The 22,529-nt window shown below is 35.2% G+C and overlaps 1 protein-coding gene across 1 annotated transcript in view; it reads left to right on the top strand.

The window, feature by feature from the left end:
* Window positions 1-12,132, top strand: part of Tmem55a (transmembrane protein 55A) — a 56,528-nt gene extending 44,396 nt beyond the window's left edge. The window contains exons 6-7 of the mRNA XM_013512854.1: window positions 9,151-9,241; window positions 10,136-12,132. Coding sequence (XP_013368308.1) covers window positions 9,151-9,241; window positions 10,136-10,279 — 235 coding nt within the window. The 3' untranslated portion in view covers window positions 10,280-12,132. The remainder of the gene's footprint in view (window positions 1-9,150; window positions 9,242-10,135) is intronic.
* Window positions 12,133-22,529: the final 10,397 nt, after the last annotated feature.

Below are 22,529 nucleotides of genomic sequence, written 5' to 3'. Positions count from 1 at the left end.
ACATACTAGTAGAGAAGTCTCATGTAGAGTTTAATGTATAGAAGTTCAATCCCTAATATCATAAAAAATACAGATGACAGAAACAAAGTTCAGCATGTACACACACACACACACACAAAGTTTTAACACAAAACAATCCTGTATATTGCATATATACAGTAATTATGTGTTAAAAGGCTAAGAGATTTCTTTATTCATGCAGTAAGTGCTTCTTGGTCCTATCCTTGTGGTGAGACGGCACCTGGGTCATAGAATAGCAGTAGGCTCTTTATTTTTTAGGAAGACTTCTTAGAAGTACTGACTGAGTGATGAAAAAAATGGCAGGGTTATCTGATCAGAATTCATACATTGAAATTAATGCTCTTAACTTATTCTCTTGGCTCATAGAAAAGGTGTTCTACTGTTCACCTAGAACTGTTGATCTATTCAATATGTAAGTCTAATAAGCTCAGTTGGTTTCTAACGTATGGTTAGAGATTGCCAAAAGTATATACACAGGTAGTAATGAGGAATAAGAACCAGCTATGAGGTATAAGACAGGAACAGACATGAAATGGATGCATAAGAATTAAAACCAAAATAAGTATAAGGCTAAATATGGCATAAAGGCAATAAATTTTACATGCTGTACTTAATTCTACATAGCAGTCTATTCAAGACAGTAATTAATGATAAGTCCCTTGGGTCACCCAGATACTTATCTTTGGGTTAAAGTGTTCTGGGAAATATATATTTGAAGTAGATATCATCAATTTTAAAAAAAGATGTGCATATTAAAAGGAAATATTTTATGCAAAATTAACCTCTCTGGCATGGCACATTTCTAAATTGTGCCAAATAAGTGATGTTTTCTGTATTTCATGTATTCAGTAGACATTCCTTGAGAGAATGCAATATATTAGGCACAATTTTGGCACTTGGTATATACAAAGGTAATGCTTTATTATGCCATCCACTAACATTGCCTGGTGTATGCTGTGTGTTAATAAATATATGTATAGTTAGGCAGGAAACGGTGTTAATTTGGCTATTTAATCTTTGCTTTACTTGCATCATTTTGAAAATTACTAAAATTAAAAATGGAGACGGATAAACACTACTGTGTTTGGAATTTCAATTGAGAAATACAACAGCAGTATATGATTTTATAAAATCTTTAGAGTTTTTTAAAGAGTATTAAAACACTTGAAAAGTATAGCCCTTTAACTTAGTCCTAATTTTAAAAAACTTAAGAAAATAATGAAAAATTAACAAAACACTTGAAAATGTAGTCCAGCTGACATCATTTTAATTATTAAAACTTGTTTAATTGTAAGATAAGCAGGGAATTGATTAATTCCAATTTGAGAAAATGATATGGGAAATCTTTCATGCTTTACATTAGTAAATTTTAAAAAATAGTAGGAAGAAAATATACCAGAGTGCTGACTGACCATTTTATGGTGGTGGACTTCTAGCTACCTTTTCTTTCCTTTTTTCTTCTTTGCTCCATTTTCTAAATTTCCTGTGCTGTATTGGTCAGCTTTCTTGCTGCTGGGACAGAATACCTAAACCAGTGGCTAAAAGGAAAAGATGTTATATGTGCCTCATAGTTTCAAGGGTTCAGTCCATCCACGGTTGACTGGCTTACAAGCAGAACAACAGGAGGGAAAGGTATGTCAGGAAGAAATGGCTCTAGTGATGGGATCGAGGAAGCAGAGAGCAAGGGAAAAAGCCTGAAGGGAAGAGACATAGTCTTTGGAGGTTATGAATCTGTGACCCAACCAGCCACATCCACTACTGTCCACTTTTTTTTTTTTTTTTTAGGGCTAATGGAATTTTTTATTATTTATTTTTTATTTTAAAGAGAGAAAGAAAAAAAAAACCAATTTCAAAACAGGCTAGTAGGACAGTAACAATAATTAATACATTGCATATTGTTATCTTCATAGTATTTACAGTACAAGATATAGTCAAGAAATATTGTCCAAACAATATTAGCACAAACCTTTCTTTTCAGTGAACTAAGAGAAACTAGCTATACAACTATCTTAACTACCTTATGTGTGTGTATTTTTTTCCTTTCCTCTTCCTTCCTTTACCCTTTCCCCATCCCAGTTTCTCTTTTCTTTTGAACAGTTGCTTCCCATTTCAAAATATCTGTTGTGCATTTTGAATCTTATTTTCTCATTCAGCTGCTCACACTAGTGAGACAATATGGTGTTTACACGTGTGGGTCTGATTTATTTCACTTATGAGTATGGTCTCTAGTTGCATCCATTTACCTATAAAAGACTCAAGTTTATCCTTCCTTATGGCGAGTAGTACTCCATTATGTAAAAAAACACTTTTTTTATCCATTTAATTGATGGACATTTGGGTTGTTTCCAAGATTTAGCTCTTACAGATTTATGCTGCTATAAACATGGGTGCACATATATTGCTGTGGTATGATGTTTTTAATTCTTCTGGGAAGATACCCAGAAGGGGAGGAGCTGAATGAAATGGGACCTCTAATCCTGGCTTTTTGAGGAATCTCCATACTAGTCCATACTGCACTCCATACTAGTCTGCACTCCAGACTCCATACCAGTCTGCATTCCCACCAACAGTGGAGAAGGGTTCCTTTTTCCCCACAGCCCCAGAAAAACCAGCATTTGTTTTTGGTTGATTTCTTGAGGATAGCCATTCTTTCTGGAGTGAGATGGAATGTCAGTGTTCTTTTCATTTGCATCTCTTGAAGACCAGTGATGTTGAACATTTTTTCATGTATTTATTTTGCCATTTGTGTTTCTTCATCTGAGAAGTGTGTATTCATCTCAGATGCCCATTTTGGGATTGGGTCTTTGAATTTTGGGGCCTGATTTTTTTCAGTTATTTATATGTTCTACATATATGTCCTTTGAGGGACAACTGTTTATAATTTTTTCCCATTCTATGGATAGTCTTTTCACTGTGATGGTAATTTCTTTTGCTGTGCAAAAACTTTTTAATAAGGTGAGATCCCATTTATTGATTCTGTATTGTATTTCCCATGTTGTCTGGGTTTTGTTCATGAACTCTCTGCCTACACATATGTCTTCAAGATTTCTGCCTGTTTTCTCTTCTGGTAAATTAGGTGTTTCTGTTTTAATATTTAGATCTTTGATCCATTTTAACTTTAGTTTAGTGCATGGTGATAGACATGGGTCTAGTTTTAGTCTTTGGCATGTAGACAGCCAGTTTTTCCAGTAACATTTATTAAAGAGGCTATCTTCTTCCAGGGAACATGCTTGGCCCCTTTGTCAAAGATAAGGTAACTGAGTGTCTTTGTGGTTGTGCCTGCATCTTCTAGTTTGTACAATCGATCCTCAGTTCTGTTTTTTTGCCAATACCATGCTGTTTTATCACAGTAGCTTTGTAATAGAATTTCAGGTCTGGGATTGTGATGTCCCCCAATTTGCCTTTTTTGTGCAGAATTGCTCTTGCTACTGTAGGACTCTTTTGATTCCAAATGAATTTTAAGAATGTTTTCTCTAGTTCTGTGAAGTATCTCAATGATTTTTTTTTTTTTTTTTTTTTTGGTACAGAAATTGAACTCAGGACCTTGTGCTTGCCAGGCAGGTGTTTATGCCACTGAGCTATATCCCCAGCTCTTAATGATATTTTGATTGGGATTGCTTTAAATCTGTGTAGCAGTTTTGGAAGTATGGACATTTTCACTACATTGCTTCTTCCTATCCATGCACGAGGGATATCTTTCCATTTTCTGATATCCTCTTCAATCTCTTTTTTCAGAATATTGTAATTTTTAATGTATGGATCTTTTACTTCCTTTGTTAAATTGATTACTACATATTTCAGTTTTGAGGGGATGCTATTGTAAGGGTGTGGTTTCCCTAATTTCTCACTCAGTGAATTTGTTGTTTGTGTACAGGAATGCCATTAATCTTTGAGTGTTGACTTTGTATTCCACTATACTGCTGAATTTAGTTATTAAGTCTACAGTTCTTTTGGTGAAGTTTTTGGGGTCTTCTATGCAGCATCTCATGTCACCTGCAAATAATGATAATTTGACTTCTTCCTTTCCTATCCTTATTCCTTTTATTTCTTTCTCTGTGTAATTGCTCTAGCTAACATTTTCAGAACTGTATTGAATAGGAGTAGTGACAGTGAACATCCTTGACTTGTTTCTGATTTTAGAGTGAAAGCTTTCAGTCTTTGACCTTTAAGTATGATGTTAGCTGTTGGTGTGTTGTAGATGGCTTTTATCAAATTGAGGTAAAGATCATCTATTCCAATTTTCTGTAGGGTTTTTGTCATGAATGGGTGTTATCAAATGCTTTTTTTGCATCTGTTGAGATGATCATGTAATTTTTGTCTTTAGTTATGTTATTATGGTATATTACATGTATTGTTTTGTGTATGTTGAACCATGTCTGCATCCCTGGTATGAATCCCATTTGGTCATGGTGTACAATCTTCTTGATGATTTGCTGTATTCTGTTTGCTAGCCTCTTATTCAGGATTTTTGTGTGCATGCTCTTAGAGAGATTGGACTATAGAGTTCTTTTTTGGTTGGGCTCTTTTCTGGTTTTGGAAGCAGAGTGATACTTGCTTCCCAGAATGATTTTGGAAGTATTGTTTCTTGTTCAATTTCTTTAAAGAATTTCAGCATTAGTGGCATTAGTTCTTGTTGAAATTTCTTGTAAAATTCAATAGTGATTCCATCAGGTCCTGGGCTTTTCTTTGATGGTAAATTTTTAATTACATTAATTTTTTTTTTAATTTTTAATTTAATTAGCCATTAAATTTTTCAGTTTAATTGGCTAATATCAGGTTAGAATTTTTATATCTTCTTCATTTAGTTTTAGCAATTCATTTGTGTCTAGGAATCTGTCCATTTCCTTTAGGTTTTCCATCTTATTTGAATATAGGTTCTCATAGTAGATTTTGATGATCTTCTGGATTTCTGTAGGATCCATTGAGATTTCCCCCCTTTTCATTCCTAATTGCTTGAATTTGTGTTTTTTCTTTCCTCTTTTTGATGAGGTTCACTAATGGTTTATCAATTTTATTTATTGTTTCAAAGAACCAACTTTTTGATTCATTGATTCTTTGTATTGTTTTCTTCATCTCTATTGCATTAATTTCTACTCTTTATAATTTCCTCCCTTGTATAAGCTTTGGGTTTAATTTATTCTTCTTTTTGTAGAAGTTTGAGGTTCAACATTACGTTGTTTAATTGAGCTCATTCTGTTTTCAGAATGTGAGAGTTCATCGATATAAATATCCTTCATAGGACTGCTTTCTTTACGTGCCCTAAGTTTCAGTATGCTGTACTGGCATTATTGTTTAATTGTATATACTGTTTAATTTCATCTTTTAATTTCCTCTGTGACCCACTGGTTGTTCAGGGGGTATTGTTTAATTTCCTTGTGTTTATACAGTTTTTGTGGTTTCTTTTGTCTTGATTTTCAGTTTCATTGTGCCGTGGTCATATAGTATGCATGGGATGATTTCGGTTTCTCTATATTTATTTAAATATGTTTTGTTGGCTAATATGTAGTCTATTTTTGGAAAAATGTCCCATGTAGAGCTAAGAAGAATGTGTATTCTGATGCTTTGGAGTGGAACACTCTGTAGACATCTACCAGGTCCATTTTGATCATGGCCCCAGAAGCCATGTATAATTCTGATATTTCTTTTTTTTTTTTTTTTTTTGTCTGGTTGACCTGTCTGTTTGTCAGAGTGGCATACTGAGGTCCCCCACCACAATTGTGTTAGTGCTTATTTGGTTTTCATGTCTGTTAATATTTGTTTTATATAGTTTGGTGCACCAGTGTTTGATGCATATATATTTACGATTGTTATCATTTCTTCTTGGAGTTTTCCCTTAACAGGTACGTAGTGACCTTCTTTGTCTCTTTTGATCAGTTATTGCTTAAAGTTTACATTGCTTACAAATAGAATAGCTACTCCTGCTTTTTTCTGGGTTCCTATGGCATGGAGAATTGTTTTCCATGACTTTTAGTCTGTGAATATCTTTTTGAATTATATGTGTTTGTTGAGTGCATCATATTGTTGTATCTTGTTTCTTGATCCATTCTGCCAGTTTGTTTCTTTTCAGTTCACTAATTGAGACCACCTACGTGGATGGTAACTGATATACGTTAGCTTATCTTTTTCATGTTATTTTCCTGTTGTTAATTCCCAGTCTTTCTCCTCTGTTTAATTGCTTGCCCTGCCTGGCTGCGTCTTTCTATTGGTGTTCATGTTTTTGCAGGTTTCGTTATCTCTTTCTAATATATCCTTTAAAGTATTCTGTAATGCTGGTTTGGTCATCATAAATTTCTTCAGTTTTTCTTTGTTACAGAAATATCTTATTCATCAATTTTGAAAGATAGTTTTTCAGGGTACATCAATCTGAGTTGAAGAGTGTTTGCCTTTAGGGATTGAAATACCTCACTCCAAACTCTACTTGATTTGTGGGTTTGTGTTGAGAAGTCTGCTGTGATTCTGATGGTTTTTCCTTTATAGGTAATTTGTTTACTTTCTCTAGCCACTTTTCATATTCTGTTCTTGTACTGAATTTCTGGAATTTTGATTGTTATGTGCCTTGGTATCAATTTATTTTGGTCATAGCTATTTGGAGTTCTGTATGCTTCATTTATTTGCATGTCAAATGCTTTATTCATGTTTGGGAAATTTTCTGCCATTATTTCTGTGAAGAGGTTTTTGCACTGTCTCAGGCTTTCTCACTGACTCTAATCAATCTTACATTGTTGTTCTTTGCTTATATTGTAGCTGTTGGATTGATTTTTCATGATCTCTTGCTCTTTTTAAAATATGTTTCTTTTCATGGTTGCTAGCTGCAATCCTATCATCTAGATCTGATAGTCTAATCCTTGCCTTCATTCAGTCTGTTGCATATACTTTCAATGATTTTAATCTCCTGGACTTGTTTGTATCTGTTTCATGGATTCTATATCTTTCCTATGATGGAATTCCTTCCATTATTTTCCTGAGCTCCTCTATTTTTTAAACATGTATCTGCTTTAATGTCATTCATGTTGATGCTCATTTCTTTTTACACCTTAGAGATTATTTTTTCAGTAGTCTCTTCCATTTCTTTTTTCACTTCTGTTGCTCTCATTTCAGAAAGTTCCAGTGGTTGGCTTCTGATTTCCTCTATCTTACTGTGCTGTGAGCTTGTCCTGGGTTGGTTGGTGGTGTGGGGTTGCGTTTTGCTTCTGTGTCTTGTCATTTTCTGTTTTGTATTTTTTGTATTGTTTAGTTTTCTGTGTTGATGCTAATAGGTTTCTTATGATAAATAGCTTTATCCCTAGTATCAAGGCTTCCCGAGGAAATGGCTGTTTCACAGGTGTATCTTTTAGATGTCGGTGGTTCTTGGTCTTTGTGTCTATATGAAGAACCTGCCTTCCTGATGTGTTGAGGATGACAAGTTGTTACCTATTTGCCTCAGTATCCAGAACTTTGGTACTGGATTTTAGTGATGGTAATGATGCCATACAATCACAGTGTTGTGATAAAGGAGAGAAAAACTCATTATAGCAGGTATGGTACCCTGGCTAAAGTAGTACAGTTAACAATAACAATAGTCTTGAGCTCAGCCTGGCTACTAACAAACTGAGGTAGCTATTAGCCTGATACTTTTCACCACAGAAGCAAATTCTACAGTTGTATAACAGAGTCTAGCATATACCAGGAACCTGTATGCAGTGATTTTCCCTTTAGTGGAGTGATTTTACCCTTTGTGAGTGGGGGAATTAAGAGGGATAGGGGCCAAGATAGAGAGATGAGTAAGGTCCTATATAGTAGGACTAAAGGTCGGGGAGCATAGTTGATCACCCATGTTTTGGGAAACTGGAGGACAGAAGAGTGAAAGAATGGAAGAGGAAGCTGAGGAGTACTGAAGTGAACTGAGCAGAGAAGAGACAATGTTTATTCACATGGAAGTATCATAAAATCAAGCAAGATGGTTCATGAAAGAGAATTAGAAGACAAGTAGGTGAAAACATAAAGGAAGGTAATGAATCTAAGTCAGTAAAAAAAGAGAAAAGAAGAAAGAGAAAGAGAAAAAAAGGACTAAAAACAGAAAACAGAAATAACCCTAAAAAAAAAAAAGACCAAATTAAACTGAATAAAAAAATGACCTCAACCAGACAGAAAAAGGAAAACCAGTCAAACAGAAAAATAAATGGAGTAAAATTTCTCTGGTGTTCACACTTCTGTGGTAAAATTTCTCTGGTGTTCACACTTCCAAGTCTAATCTCAGATATGTATTGTCACTCCAGCCGGTTTTGCAGTGGGATTTGTGCTGGGCATAGGGCTGATCTTGGCCTCTGGATGTGGGGGCTGGTAGTGGTGTTCTGTTGTTTGAGTTCTCCCCACCCTTTCATACAGTATATATATCTATATATCTATATATATATATCTATATCTTTCATATGTATATATGAAAGAATGATGGTCCCACCTCTTTCCTTCTATTCCACTTGTCCATGTGCCAAAGCAAAATGCTGCTTCATCGAACTTACCAACTGTAGGTGTGTGTATCCACACCTGGGTCTTTGGGGATTCCCTCCTGGGGTAGTCCGGGCATGCATCCCGCCACATCTACTGTCATGGGTGCCTTGTTGGGTCTCCTTGCCTGGGAAGGTCTGGGTCATGTGTGAACTGCCACCACTACTGCCGCTGCGGGTGCCTTGCTGGGTTGCAGGGAGTCCCTGCCTGGGACAGTCCCCTACTAGTCTCCACTTGTCTCCTAGGCATCTCTGTAGTCAGTCAAATTGACAGTCAAAATCATCATGTACACTAAACATAAACTGCTATAACTGTAAAGAACAAGTGCTATTTGGAAGGTAGCACTGATTATCCATTTTAGAATAGATTTTTTAGAAATAGCTTGGAAGACCATCAGGGACCGTTGTAGTTTTTGTGGATACTGTCAATAACCAAGGCTTGAAATTTCTTTAAAGCCACAATAGTATCACTAATTCATCATTTATGATTTTGTCACTCATTGAAGATGACATTAGGCAGGTTATCTATTAAATTGGAGAAACAAAATATATAGTGTTACTGAAGCCATAAATAGAACTCACAAAGATGACTTGGATAAAGTTTATGCAAAAGTTTAATGTTCTGTTTTACTTGTATGAATTGCAGCTCTTCGGTGGGTAGTGCACTTCCACGAAGGCGCTGCTGTGCATACATTACCATTGGAATGATAGAAATCAATATCACTCTGTTTCTAACTGTGAGTATTATTTGATAGAATTCTTTTCTCTCAACTTTGTCAGCAGTAGTCAGTGGTGAGGCCTGGGATAACCTTCAGAGACCCCTGAGGAGGTTACCTCCCTAGCCTGCCAGGCCCAGAAGTTTCTGAGGAATTAGGGCAATCAGAACCATAGATCTGTTTTTAATGGACCTTACTTATCAAAGTAAAACGGTATCTTTGGATGCCTTTGAAAGTCCTTAGCACTGGGGAATTCGCCATTCACTTAACAAAAGCCCATTTGTGTTTAGATAGTGGCAGAAACAACTTTGTATGGCTATAGGGTATTTTATCTTCAAAAGATATCTTCAAAAGGCATTTTGTATGGCTATAGGGTATTTTATCTTCCATGCTTCATTCAGCTATGGAAATCTGAAAAACCATTCTTTTTATTCAAGTCAAGCAGAAATCTATTACCAGTGGCTTACTGGTAATTGGTAGTTGGCTTGTTTTTAGAAGACACTGAACCTAAGGAGTTGGCATGGGGATTATGCTATCAGAAGAAGAAACTGACATGTTTTGCTGCGAACTTTTCTTCCTGCTCATGCACGCCTCAGTTAGTATACCAGGTCCCATATAAGTAACAGTGCCATACTATATTGCACAATAGTAAGGAGTTTCATGGATTAAATACCTTTTTAAAAAAATGTATTTTAGCATGCTTTTTCACTGACTTCATAAAGTTTATAGTTAATATAAGTAGCAGTGTTATCAGTCAGTTACAGTCAATTAGTATACCTACTCACATTTTATAGTATTTTGTGGCTTCAGGTTGGGGATATTTTTAATACAGACCACATGTAAGCTGGCACAAGTTCTCTAAGTAGACACTTTCTAAAAGTTTCTAATCTTTTTTAAAATTTCTTTTTGTTTTAGGTTGGCACCCAAGATTTTGCAAGGCAGTTTCATGCAACCTATGTTTCTTGGGCCCTTGCTTATTTCTTAGGTTTGGTCTGCCTTATTCGCGCTTGTTACTGGGGAGCCATAAGAGTCAGTTATCCAGAACACAGTTTTGCATAAACTTACAATTCAGTGATACAGGTGAGAGTGTCTAGCAGATCTTGATAAGCTACTCTGGACATCTTTAGATCACTTATTCTAATGGATTCAATTCTGGTTTATGTATAATAGTTTTAAGCCTTCGGGAATCTTTTTCAAATGAATGCTCATTGCACTGCATTATATGCAAACAGTTTGTTTTGCTGCTGGATATTCAAACTCAGACAGATAAAGCTGTGTTTGTATGTTCTTTTAAAGCAGATATTTTTGGATTTGTCTCCAAACTTTACATATTATATCACATTTGTTTTGTTCAAATCAGTTATTTCATTACTTGCTGATCTGTGAGTGTTCCCAAAAAGTGTTTATAAATGTTTCTGTAATAGTTTCACATTTATACTTACACTTTAATTACACTATCAAAATTGCTTGCTTTATAATCTAAGCAATATTCATTTTTGCTTGAATTGCTTATAGTAATTTTAACCTAAGATCATAGTGACCTTATTCAGGAAAAAAAATTTGAGTGTACTTATAAAAACTTGAGACATTCTTGTCAGAGAAACATTTCTAGTACTGTATGCTTGTTTTTTGTTGTTTGTAGAAAGAAAAATATTTTGATAGTAATTTGAAATATGAAAATGAAAATATTTATTTGTCCACAGTTGGAGATGTTGGATAAATGTCTTTTCTCAGTGATCACAGGAGTTTTTGTCTTTCATTTCTGTCTTTTCATTTGCCAATTACAGTGAATCTGGTGTGGATTTATGGAATTTAATGTTAATCAGCTGTATGTATTCCTTTCTAGAGACCAGAGAAAGGATTTCACATATTTTTACTTGACCATTTAATCAATGATGTATTTACATTGATTATGCTCCTTTTGATTATTAGATCATAGTAAATTTTTCTTATTTGGGTAATTATGTGCCACTTATATTGAAAGGAGCTATGACATTTTGCACTAGTTAAAATGTTAAGATTAGAGGTAGTCTTACCATTCTTCTCAAATATAACTGGTCAGATAATTATCTGATTAATTCAAGAAAACAGATCAAAGATAAAGAACAACATAGTTTTCTAAGAATATGCTAGGATTTATGGAATCAGCTCTTGCACTGCCTATCTTTGCAGTTTTGAAAAGAAATTGCTTAATTGAAAAATAACGTCCTAAAGTCTTTCATGTACTTGAATTAAATGAGATGATTTGAGTAAATTAATTGGTGATTCCAAGGATAAGACTAATATTTTAAATTATTTATGTTCCTGACTAGTATATAAAAATGTACTCACCAGAGAGTTTGGAACAAAATACATGTAAACTTCAAAGAGTAAATGATAAATGTATCAATGGAGTAGCTCAGGATTATATGTACCTTTGAAAACACACTAATAAAGATTACTGTTCAAAAATTACTTTGTTCTATTCCATTTAAAAAAATAAGATGTCATTTCCAAAATTGCCTTGCTTTAATTTTCATATCTAAGAAGATATATAATAAATATAACACTCACTTTTGTTTTTTTCTATTTTCAAGGATATACTTTTGAAATTCAAATTTTAACTCCATTTGTAATACTCTTGATGTTCACTATGAAATTACTTTTTTTCTTAATGATTAACTAGTTGCATTAGAATTGTATATTGAATAATCAATCCATTCTTTTCCTTTCGATTTGAAAGGCCACATTGGGTAACATGTTAAATCATCATATTCCTTTGGGGGATGTAACTGAATGACAGTAGAAACCTGCATAGTCTTCTTCACTGTTTTATCATCATTTAGAACAATGTAATATCTGCGCTCAATATACAGGAAAGAATGAATATGCATGAATAAATAAATGATTGATCAAATTAATTTAAATTCTTATATATACTTGCATCTGTACTTTATATTTTGTGACAGAATCTATAGCTAAATATAATCTTAAAGAAAAACTAAAACGTTTTTCCAGTAGAACTTCAAAGCAGAAATCATATAGGAAGTGTTGATATAGTAGATAATTCAAAACATACACTTCAAATACTACTGTGTGAAAAAAATGTTAGGCAAAGCCAAAGGACAAACTGGTGAAGATTATTTTCAAAACAGTACATAGAGTTAATCTGTGTAATATAAGAAAGGACTAACAGCATGAAAAAGAATTCATGAAAGAAGATATATAACAAGTGACTAGGCATGAACTTTTTTCACTGTACTAAAAATCAAGGAATGTAAGTTAAAGCAACTGTATTTTTCACCTACCATATTAACAAAGAATGAAAAAGAATAATATAACTTTGAGGATATGAGAAAATACACACAGACACACAGACACAGACACACACACACACACCCATGCCCCTTTTAGTCTTTGGCCTAATAATTCTGTAAGAATTTGTACTAATGGTGTTAAGAATAAAAAGAACAGGTACACATATACAACAGTTAAATTCAATAATATGGGATAGGTGAAACAAAGTATGACACACTAATTATGAAATGACAAACAGTCACTAAGAACATGAAAATTTTCATTATGAAATTGGAATAGATCTGCAAAATATTACATGACAAAATCAAATTACAAACCAACTATACAATATGATCCACTTTGGGAAAAATATTTTATTTGAATTTATTGAAAACCTAAGGAAAATAAGATGGTACAATGTCAGTAGTTATTTCAGCATGGTTAGAGATAATTGCTTTTTAAAACTTTTGAACTAGAACTAGGAAAGTTTAAGTTTTGCTCTTAGTAAATAGGTAAGAATGGTTTGTAATGATTATATCAATGTCATAGATTTTTGAAGTTTTATAATAAAATTACTGAAATCTAAATGAATTTTACTGATAAAAGCTGTTTTAAAATTAACAAGTACATATGTAAGCTTAGTGTTATATGAATTTCCATAAAGTTTTAATTAACTCAATCAAAATTTAAGACTTTATACTTAGTTTTTAAAACTGGAATATTTTTCAGTGCCTAGTGAACATAGAAAGTGTTAGGGAATTTTTTTTGTTTGAAAGCATACATCATCACCTCTAATCAGGAAAGGAACAATTTGTCCCTGGCTGCTCAAAGTGGTAAAAATTGCCTTAGTTCTTAGAAGAGAAGAATGGCATCATCATCAGGTATTTTTGAAGAAGTCTTTTGTGAATATAGTTATGTCATTTCAGAAGAAAAGAACCTAGTGATGGTGTAAGCACAATGCTAGCTCCCAAAATGTGCCATTAAAATGTTCATGACAACCAAAGAAAGGAGTAGTCTTGTTTCAGTTTACCAGAGGACATAGATGCATTATTCCCAAGGATAGGAAAGGATAGATTTTAAGTAGGACCAGGAATCTGCATACAAAATCATCACTCCCAGATGATTCTGATATATCTCGGATCACACTCTGAAAATCACCATACTATATTATGTTAAAATATATACATACATTTACTTCCAGTCTCTTTGACATTCATATTTTCTCATATAGAAAAAGCTGCCATTGGATATGAGTAAAAAGCAGCATTTTTTTGTTTGGCTTTTAATTCTGATATTGCTATCTTTGTGCTCATATGTTCTCATAAAGCTCTATAACTATTTCCACGTTTGTGATTTGCATTAATTGTTATAAGGTCTAAATTTTTATATACTGTGTATATTTCTGGTATGCACAGACACATATTTGTAAAAAGCAATGAAGAGAAAGCACTAGTGTTTAATTTTATCTATATTTAACATTTAATCTCTATCATAGTTATAATTCTAAAGAGGTTAAACCATTAAGTAAAGGCCACTCAGCTAATATTTGATGGAGAAAGCTGGAATCAGTCTCTCTGCTTCCAAAGTGTTTCTGCTTTCCACTACGTGAGATTGTGTGTGTGCTTGTGTGTGTGTGTATGTACGCACGTGTGTGTACATGCTTTACTTTGTAGTAAATAACTTCTGGTTTTTGTGCCCCCTGCTGTTCATTGACGCTCACTTGTTGAACGAAAATAAAAAATGTTCGTCCATTCATTTTTACTTTAAAAACCTTTTCTTGAATTTGATGTACTGGATTACATTAATTTTAGAGCATTTTCATTTATATAGCAAAATATTATATGTATTTTTCTTTTTATTATTAAATCATAAAAAATAATAATATTAACTGTTAAATATAAGGAAATTGAAGTTCAGTTTTAGTATAAATTCATTTTATCTTTATTATAATCAATATAGCACAAAATGTTAATAAAAGGATTTACAATGTCTTTTAATTTAAAACTTTATTTAACATGGTCACAAATTTAAATAATGCTGTGCTATTTATATTTTGCTTAATGTGCATGTGTTTAAGGTGGAATATTACATAAAAGCAGAAAAATGAAGAGACTATATTCTTTAAGAAATTACTCACTTTTAATTGTAATTACTCACTTTAAAGTGTCAGATAAATTTAAAGATCTAAGGAGGAGGTATAGTGTATAATATAGCAGGTGAGAATATTTGATCTGACCTCTTCAGTTTTGTGTCAGAGTTATTTAAAGGTGTTTTACTGAATGGGAGATGATCACACACATTGTTCTGATGGAGTATTTTGGGTATCCTGAGTGGCCTTTCCATATGTGTAAGTACTAACCACTGAATATACACCTGTGGGATATTTCCCAGTGTTTCAATTTTTCTGAAAAACTGTGTTATGTCTGGTATTTCCAGTGAAGTACATTTTTGGCCTAACATATTGGACATTTAAATAATTATAGAGAAAATGCTTTAAATTTCATTAATTTTTGAAGCCTTTAGCAAGGGTTTAAGAGATGTATGGAGAATTCTTTAGCTTATATAATGCCGTGATTTTTCCTGTTCTCTTCCTTCATACTTGTGTTACCCCTTCCTTTATAACTTCCTGTCTGACAGCCATCTGCATCCGTGGGTCTCCTTTATACCTTCTTAATCTATACTTACATCAGTACTGGTTTTCATTCTTATCATGTATCACTGACTTAAATGTCAATATGAATGGCCTATCTAACGCTGTAGCCTAGACTCTGAATTATTTGATTTTGTCAAAACTTCCAAGTCCTACTGCTTCCCACAATAGCCCTTCATCCTATATCCATATCACTTGTGCCTCCTCAGGGAAATTACAATATCTTTTAACTGTTTGCTGTATTCATCTGGGTGCCCAAGTCAATAGCCGTCATTAATGTTTCCACTTCTCACTCTCACTCTCCACACATTCTCAGTCTTTCCTTATTCTTTCAGCTATGTGCACTTTTCTTTCTTCATGGCCACTACCTACTTTAATTATGGCTCTCATACATGTTGCTGGGGTTACTGTCAAAGCCTCTGAATTGATCTCCCTGCCTTTCTTCTTGCTTTGCTTGCGTCCTACCTTTTCAGTCCATTTTGCATAGTTTCACTTACATAATTCTTTTCCAAATGGACATAGGATATTATCACACCTATTGTAAAATCCTTGAATGACTTTCCATCTCCTTACAGAGAAGATAAAGAATCTTCATACTTATTTGGCTTATTAAGCTAACACCAGTCTCTTGTACTTTGTATTTCTGCCAAAATGAATTACTGTTCATTGCTGTATCATTCCTACATTCCCGTGGTCTTGTTCTTCCACCTGCAAGGAACATCCTCTTCTAGAAGGATAAACATGTTATCCCTGAAAATCCTACTCAAGGCATTACCTCCCACCCATATGAACTTTTCCATGATTCATTTTCTTCTCCTACTCTTATGATTTCCTTGTATTACTTTGATCCCACATAAATGCTTTCACTATACTACCCTCATTTCACTTATTAGTTAAAATGTGCTATTATAGACACTATTATTATAGGCATTATTATTAAATGATCATTTTATTATTAATTATGCATCAGAGATGGCCATGCAGGTGCACACCTGTAATCCCAGCCCTCAGGAGACTGAGGCAGGAGGATTGCCATGAATTTGAGGTCAGCTTGGGTTACACAGTGAGTTTAAAACAGCCTGAATTACGTAGCAAGACCCTGTCTTAAAGCAACAATTTAACTGTGCATCAATCATAATGGTCTTCAGTTTGTACTTTTATCCTCAATTCTTAGCACATAATAAACATGTATTTTTAAGACTTTCACTAACCTGAGCTGAACTAAATGGAACCAGATCTTTACAATAGCTTTTAACACACTGGTAAACAGTAGTATGTCCTTATCTCTAGGGAATATGTTCACAGACCACTGCCCCAGTAGATCTCTAAAACTGCAGATAGAATTGAACCTGATAAATACTGGTTTTTCACAAACACACATACCTATGATAAAGTTCATAATATTAATTCGTAATGAGGTATAGTTAGAGATTACCAATAGTAATAAGATAATAACTAGCATGAAATCATCAGAAGATATTCTAATAGAATGTTGAGAATCATTAAGTAAAATAAAGGCCACTTGAATACAAGCCTGGTGATTACTGTGACCGACCATCTGATAAGTGAACTGGATACTAAGTGATTCATTGGTATGTAGTGTATATGACATGGATATACTGGACAAAGGGGTGATTCATGTCCTGATGGGATGGATCCGGACAGTTGAGAATTCATGACAGCCCTCGGAACATCAATTCAAAATTTATGAATTATTTCTGACATTTTCCTTTTAATATCTTCAGATTGCTATTGACCATTGGGAAGCAAACTGGAAGGTGAATAAGAATGGGCTTACTATAATAGGAGTGTACAGCTAACTATCCTGGAAACTACAGTATTTAGCAGAGACATGTCCATGGGCAATTCAGTGGCAGTATGTATACCAGGAGCATGGTCCTGGAACCAGACTGGATACATTTAAACTGGAGAGCTACTACTTACTAGATATGTAACCCTGAGCAACTATTCATTCCTTGCCTTGATTTCCTCTAACCAGGATAATCATCATATTGGATTTTTGCTGAATGAAAAGTGTTTTGAACTGTGCTGTTATATGTAGCACCCAATATGCTAGCTATTTTACATCTAAAATTGTTGCATTACTTCACAAAAGATTACTAAGTTTTAGCTACTAACTTGCTATTTAAAATTGCTTTATTGCCGGGTATAGTAGTACACTGATCTCAGGAGGCTGATGCAGGAAGCCCTCCATTAGTTTCAGGCCAGTCTAGGCCACATTAGTGAATTCAAGACGAGCATGGACTACACAGTGAGACTCTATTGCAAAACAAAACAGAACCATTCCATAATAAATAAATAAAGTTTATTAATTTAAAACTATACAACAGTTCAGCATCAATGGAAGTAAAGTTGACCACAATCTAAATTATGCATGCAAAATTTTCTAGAACTGTTATACTAAGAATGTCAAAATTTGGTCCATTTTTGTAATCTTCCTAAAAATTGGCATCAAGTTCAGTCAAAAAATACTTTAATTTTTCCAATTTTTAGGTTCCAATATTTCCAGTTATCAGTAATACATCAATATTTATGTTAGTTACTTATCTTATGGCTAAGAAAAAATCCCTGACACCCAAAATTAAAGGAGCTAAGGTTTATTTAGCTCATACTTTGTAGAGGTTTCAGTCCATAGCGGGCTGGCTCCGAGTCAGGGTGGTAGAGAAAAAATAGTTCAAGGTGGGCAGAAGGTAGCAAAAGAACAAGGGGTCTTAACAATGTCTTTCTGCCCCCTTTATCTTAGCTGGACTACTTAGGACGGGTAGTACTCACACCCTTAATCCTAGTGTTCTTGAGTTTAGCATTGCCCCATGAATCGGTTCCATTATTACACACTCTAATCCAGACACTTCTATGACTGCATGAGGCTTTGGGGGTATCTAGACACAAGCCGTGATAATATGTTTGTGCTTATGATTTTCCTGAGCTTAATCTCAGTGCTAGGTATATTTTCTTATTTAAAATCTAGAATATCTATTTAAGGATATAGACCTTAATGCAAATTATATTATGGGATCATAAGATCCTTGATAAATTTGTGAGAAATTATGACATTTCTAAGCCATCTAAACCCTAAGGGAAGGAGGTTTTAGATGTTAGATACATAATAGGAAATAGTTCTGAGCAATATAAGAGTTGATGAGTGAACTTTGGATAAACTGGAAGAGTAGGACCAGCCTTACCTACTCTGCCATTTTTGTCAAGTCTATGAGTCAAGAACTAAATTTTCACAGTGCTACATGTGGTGAAATATCAACAGCTTTGAGAATCAAGACATTAGTATGTTTGCCAGGACACATTTATTTTCACCTAAATGTTTCTATTAAATAATTACCAAATGCACATCAAACACTTTTTAAAAAAGACCTGTGGTTAAGGGGGCTGGGATAAGCTTCAGTAACAATGTTACTAATGTAGTAGAAGCCTGAAATAAGTAAAATTATGTTTATACCAGGTAAGTCTACAGCATAAAATAGGGACTTGTTTTAATGTTAAAAGTTCATCCTTCATCATACCTCCTTCCCAGTATTCATCAGATTTTTTATTACTGTGCTGATGGTAATATTTCCAAATAAAAAAATAATAATTTAATGAAATGTTCTCATTTAGAATTCAACCATGAAGCCTGCCAAGGCAATCCTGATAATGCTGCCACCTAATGGTGAAACATGGCAATATCAAACAGTGAATATGGAGTTTGGCTACAGGAATTCATTCAAATACAGTTAACGAGATTTTGCTGTTTAATTGTACCATAAAATTCATGTTATGCCCAGTTGTTCAGAAGAGAATTCACAACAGGACAGACTGCTTATCCTTGGAAAGATCTGCTTTCAAGTTTGGCCACTGGCTGGAGCACAGGAACTTAAATTTTGGGAGAGTTTCTACTTCCTACCCACTTCATAAAAGTGGCTAACTGTGCCTGAACTGTTTCTGCTGAACACATGCATTCTTACTGGGAGTATGGAATTTGATGTCATAAAGGGGGGTTCTTGCATGATTTGTGCCCAACAGAAACTATAGGAACTGAGGGAAAATGTATGTGTCCATATCTTCCATAAAAGTTTTTGTGTTTGTGGAGTAAATGAATGGTAGATATTGGCAAGAGGTTGATAAGGAAATAATTCGGTAAATCTTAGAGAATGATACTTCTCCAGCTTTTCCTGCTCACCAGGCTTACAGTAGCACTGAAGTGCCTTTATCATAACACTCAGCTTTGGGAATTTTCTGTTTGCATGTCTGAGCGCTAAGTTAACAGGTATACCATGACAGCAGGTAACTGGTTTGATATATATATATATATATATATATACACACACACATATATATAAAATTTATATTTATATATGTAATTTAGATATACAACTTATATATCTAAATTACTTGTTCTGGATACAGTGAAGGTGGAATTAAATAGGATATAAAAATGTAGGTGTCAATAAAATTTCTATTTACAAGTAGCGTCACATTAGCTGTGAATTATTATCCTCCGAACTGGGATTTCTATTTCCACTCTTGTTTGCTTTTCCTCAATCCATTCTCCAAGTCTTTTAGGGTGAAGGAGCAATGCGGATATTTACTTAGAACAAGAAAAACCAGGACAAGTTGCAGAATTTCAAAGATTAAAAATACTGCAAACGTAAATTTAGAAAAAGAATATTTTTAATTAGCTGCCTGAGCCACCTGTTTAACCTACATTTGTAGCTTTTTTTTTAATTTTAAAAATAAAAGGAAAACATTAACAGACAACCTTTTACAAAATAGCAAAAGAACAGTACAGACAATACAGAGTTACAAACAAAGTGGTAGGAAATTAACAATGCTTATTGTTTTACATATTGATATCTTCAAAGTGGTTTCTTATAAAAACAGATAGAGACATGCAGTATTGATCAATCAAGGACTTATTGACAGTTTCTTTCAGCAAAGAAATAAAAGACAGTGGAATGCAGTTCAGGCTGGCCTTGAGCTCACTTTGTAGACTAGGCTAGCCTTGAACTCACAACCATCCTCCTGCCTCAGCCTCCCGAGTGCTGGGATTACAGGTGTGCGCCACCACTACCAGCTGTAGCGTTATAGTATTTTATTTCCTTAGCATTTGAAGACAATTTTATAATGCATTATGACTAGTGAGAATGATTTAGATTGCCATTTAAGCATAGTTATTATTGAAATCTAGGTTTTTAGTTTATTACTGGTAATCTCAATTTTTAGTACTGATAAATTTAGGAAAACTGTCACATGAGTTTTTTATAAGTGTACTGATTTCAAGTCATTTCACATTTTTTAGACAGTAAATAACCTTAATTACTCCTTAAATTGCTAAGGGTCATTATCTTTTTGCCAAGTTCTTCTAAAGGTGTAGTAGGGGAATTTTAGGTATCTTAGAGATGCGAATATTTTATGCCAAATTGACAAGGAATATTTTAAAGTTTTGATATGTTTATGCGGTTCATTTTTCCTTTATCAATTACAAAAAATTCAGGAATCTATTACTTCTATTTAATAATTTATCTTTCCTCCTAAATAAATTATGGATTTTAGTTTTACTTGAAAAAATATCTTCCAAATGTTTCTGTCAAAATAATTTATATTGATTTCATGTGGTAATTACAATGTAATTTTTGTAAGATGTATTACTGTGCATTGTGGAATATATTCCTGAAGAAGAAAACATCTGTTTTATGATTAGATTGAGAATTGAATCCTGCGTGTACATTTTTTTTTTACATTTGGAGCTTGGAAGGAAGCACTGACTCCACTGTCCACAGACTTCCAGCCACGGGACAAGTTCTTATCACATCATCGGATCCTGCATCTTAGCTTCTGATGCCCGGCGAACTGCCTCAGTGAGTGTGCTGTTGGAAGCCATTTCTACACAATGATGGCTAGCAAAAACGACTATCCCTGTAAGCGCTTGTGAAACTGCACACCTTTTTAAATGGTAAATTCTATCATATTACCGCCCCACTTAAGGCCCTTCAATGCTTTCAAATTTTAAAAATTTAATTAAACATCCTCATTAGAATCTACTACACGTTGTATGATTTTGCCTTTTCCCATTTCTCCGAACTCATCTTCAGCATTCTATTTTGCTTTCTGAAGCCCAGCCATACTAATCTTTCCTCAGTTTGTAGAATATGCCAACTATTTTCTTACTCCAGGCCACCAACAACTACCATGCCTACCATTTATCTAAGCACTTGTGTATTCTACACCTGCCTTCATGCTTAGATGCTCCCTTTTTCAGGTATTTCGTCCTTCACCTACCCATGTGTGTTAAACACTGCTTTCCAGCCTCCTATGGAGGCTACTTGGCTTTTGAGTTCTCTTTATAAATGCTTCTTTCTGGAATAAGTAAGCATTTCTTAAAAATAGCATGCCTTTCCTACTGTACTTTGTCTACAATATGCCTGTGACATATGGATGTATACGCTTTCGATATGCATACATATGTACTGGTATATATTCTCTGTGTGTATACACATATTTAAAATAGCTTTCTGGATAACCCAGACGTCCCATTACAATCTCATATGTAAGTCCAAACCCGAACTCATCATTTCCTTCCCCAGACCTGTTCTTACACAGTACTCCCTATTTTATGCCGCGGCCATTTACTCATTTCATTTGTTCGCCAAAGTCGGAACCCCAGAGACGCACTGTTCTCTCCTCGCCGACCCGCCGCTCCCCCAGCTGATGCCCCTCCACCTTCCCCACTTCGCAGTGTTTCTTCCCGGGGAGGGCAAATGCCCCATCTCCCCTTCCCCAAACATCTCCCCTCTGCGCTGCTGTCAGATTTTTCCAATGTTCGATTTTGACCTTTAAAATTCTTTAAAAATACTGCTTCTCTTACAAGACAAACCATGAGCGCAGTGTCAGCACCGGATTCGCGTTCAGCTCTCCCGCTTCCGGCCGCCCGCCCGCCCCGCCCGTCGCCTCCGCACCGGCGGCTCCCGCGTCCCACCTCGCAGCCCTGCACGCCCACGGCCTCTCTCTCCCGCCCGCGCCCAGGAGCCCGCCCGTCCCGTGCGCGGCTTCCGCGTCCCGCACAGACGGGAACTCGAGTCCTGGGGCGACCCGGAGACCGCGCGGGAACGCGAACAGTGGACGCGGGGACTGACAGGAGGGACTGGGACCCGGAGGCCGGCGCGGGCCGCGCGCCCTGCGGCTCTCCGACAGGGACGGCCGTGGTCGTCAGCGCGCTCACCGTGCCCGCCTCGCTCGCAGACGCCGTCTGCAGCCGCCGCCCCGCGCTGCGGGGTCCCGAGGCGAGGCTGGGGCGCAGAGAGCTGGACGACCCCCGCGGGGACTGACAGGAGGGACCGGGACCCGGAGGCCGGCGCGGGCCGCGCGCCCTGC

The sequence above is a fragment of the Chinchilla lanigera genome, unplaced genomic scaffold (genome assembly GCF_000276665.1).
Source record: "Chinchilla lanigera isolate Chin_1 unplaced genomic scaffold, ChiLan1.0 scaffold00016, whole genome shotgun sequence".
In the NCBI taxonomy this organism is placed as follows: domain Eukaryota; kingdom Metazoa; phylum Chordata; class Mammalia; order Rodentia; family Chinchillidae; genus Chinchilla; species Chinchilla lanigera.
This window is presented reverse-complemented; position numbering and strand designations above follow the sequence as displayed.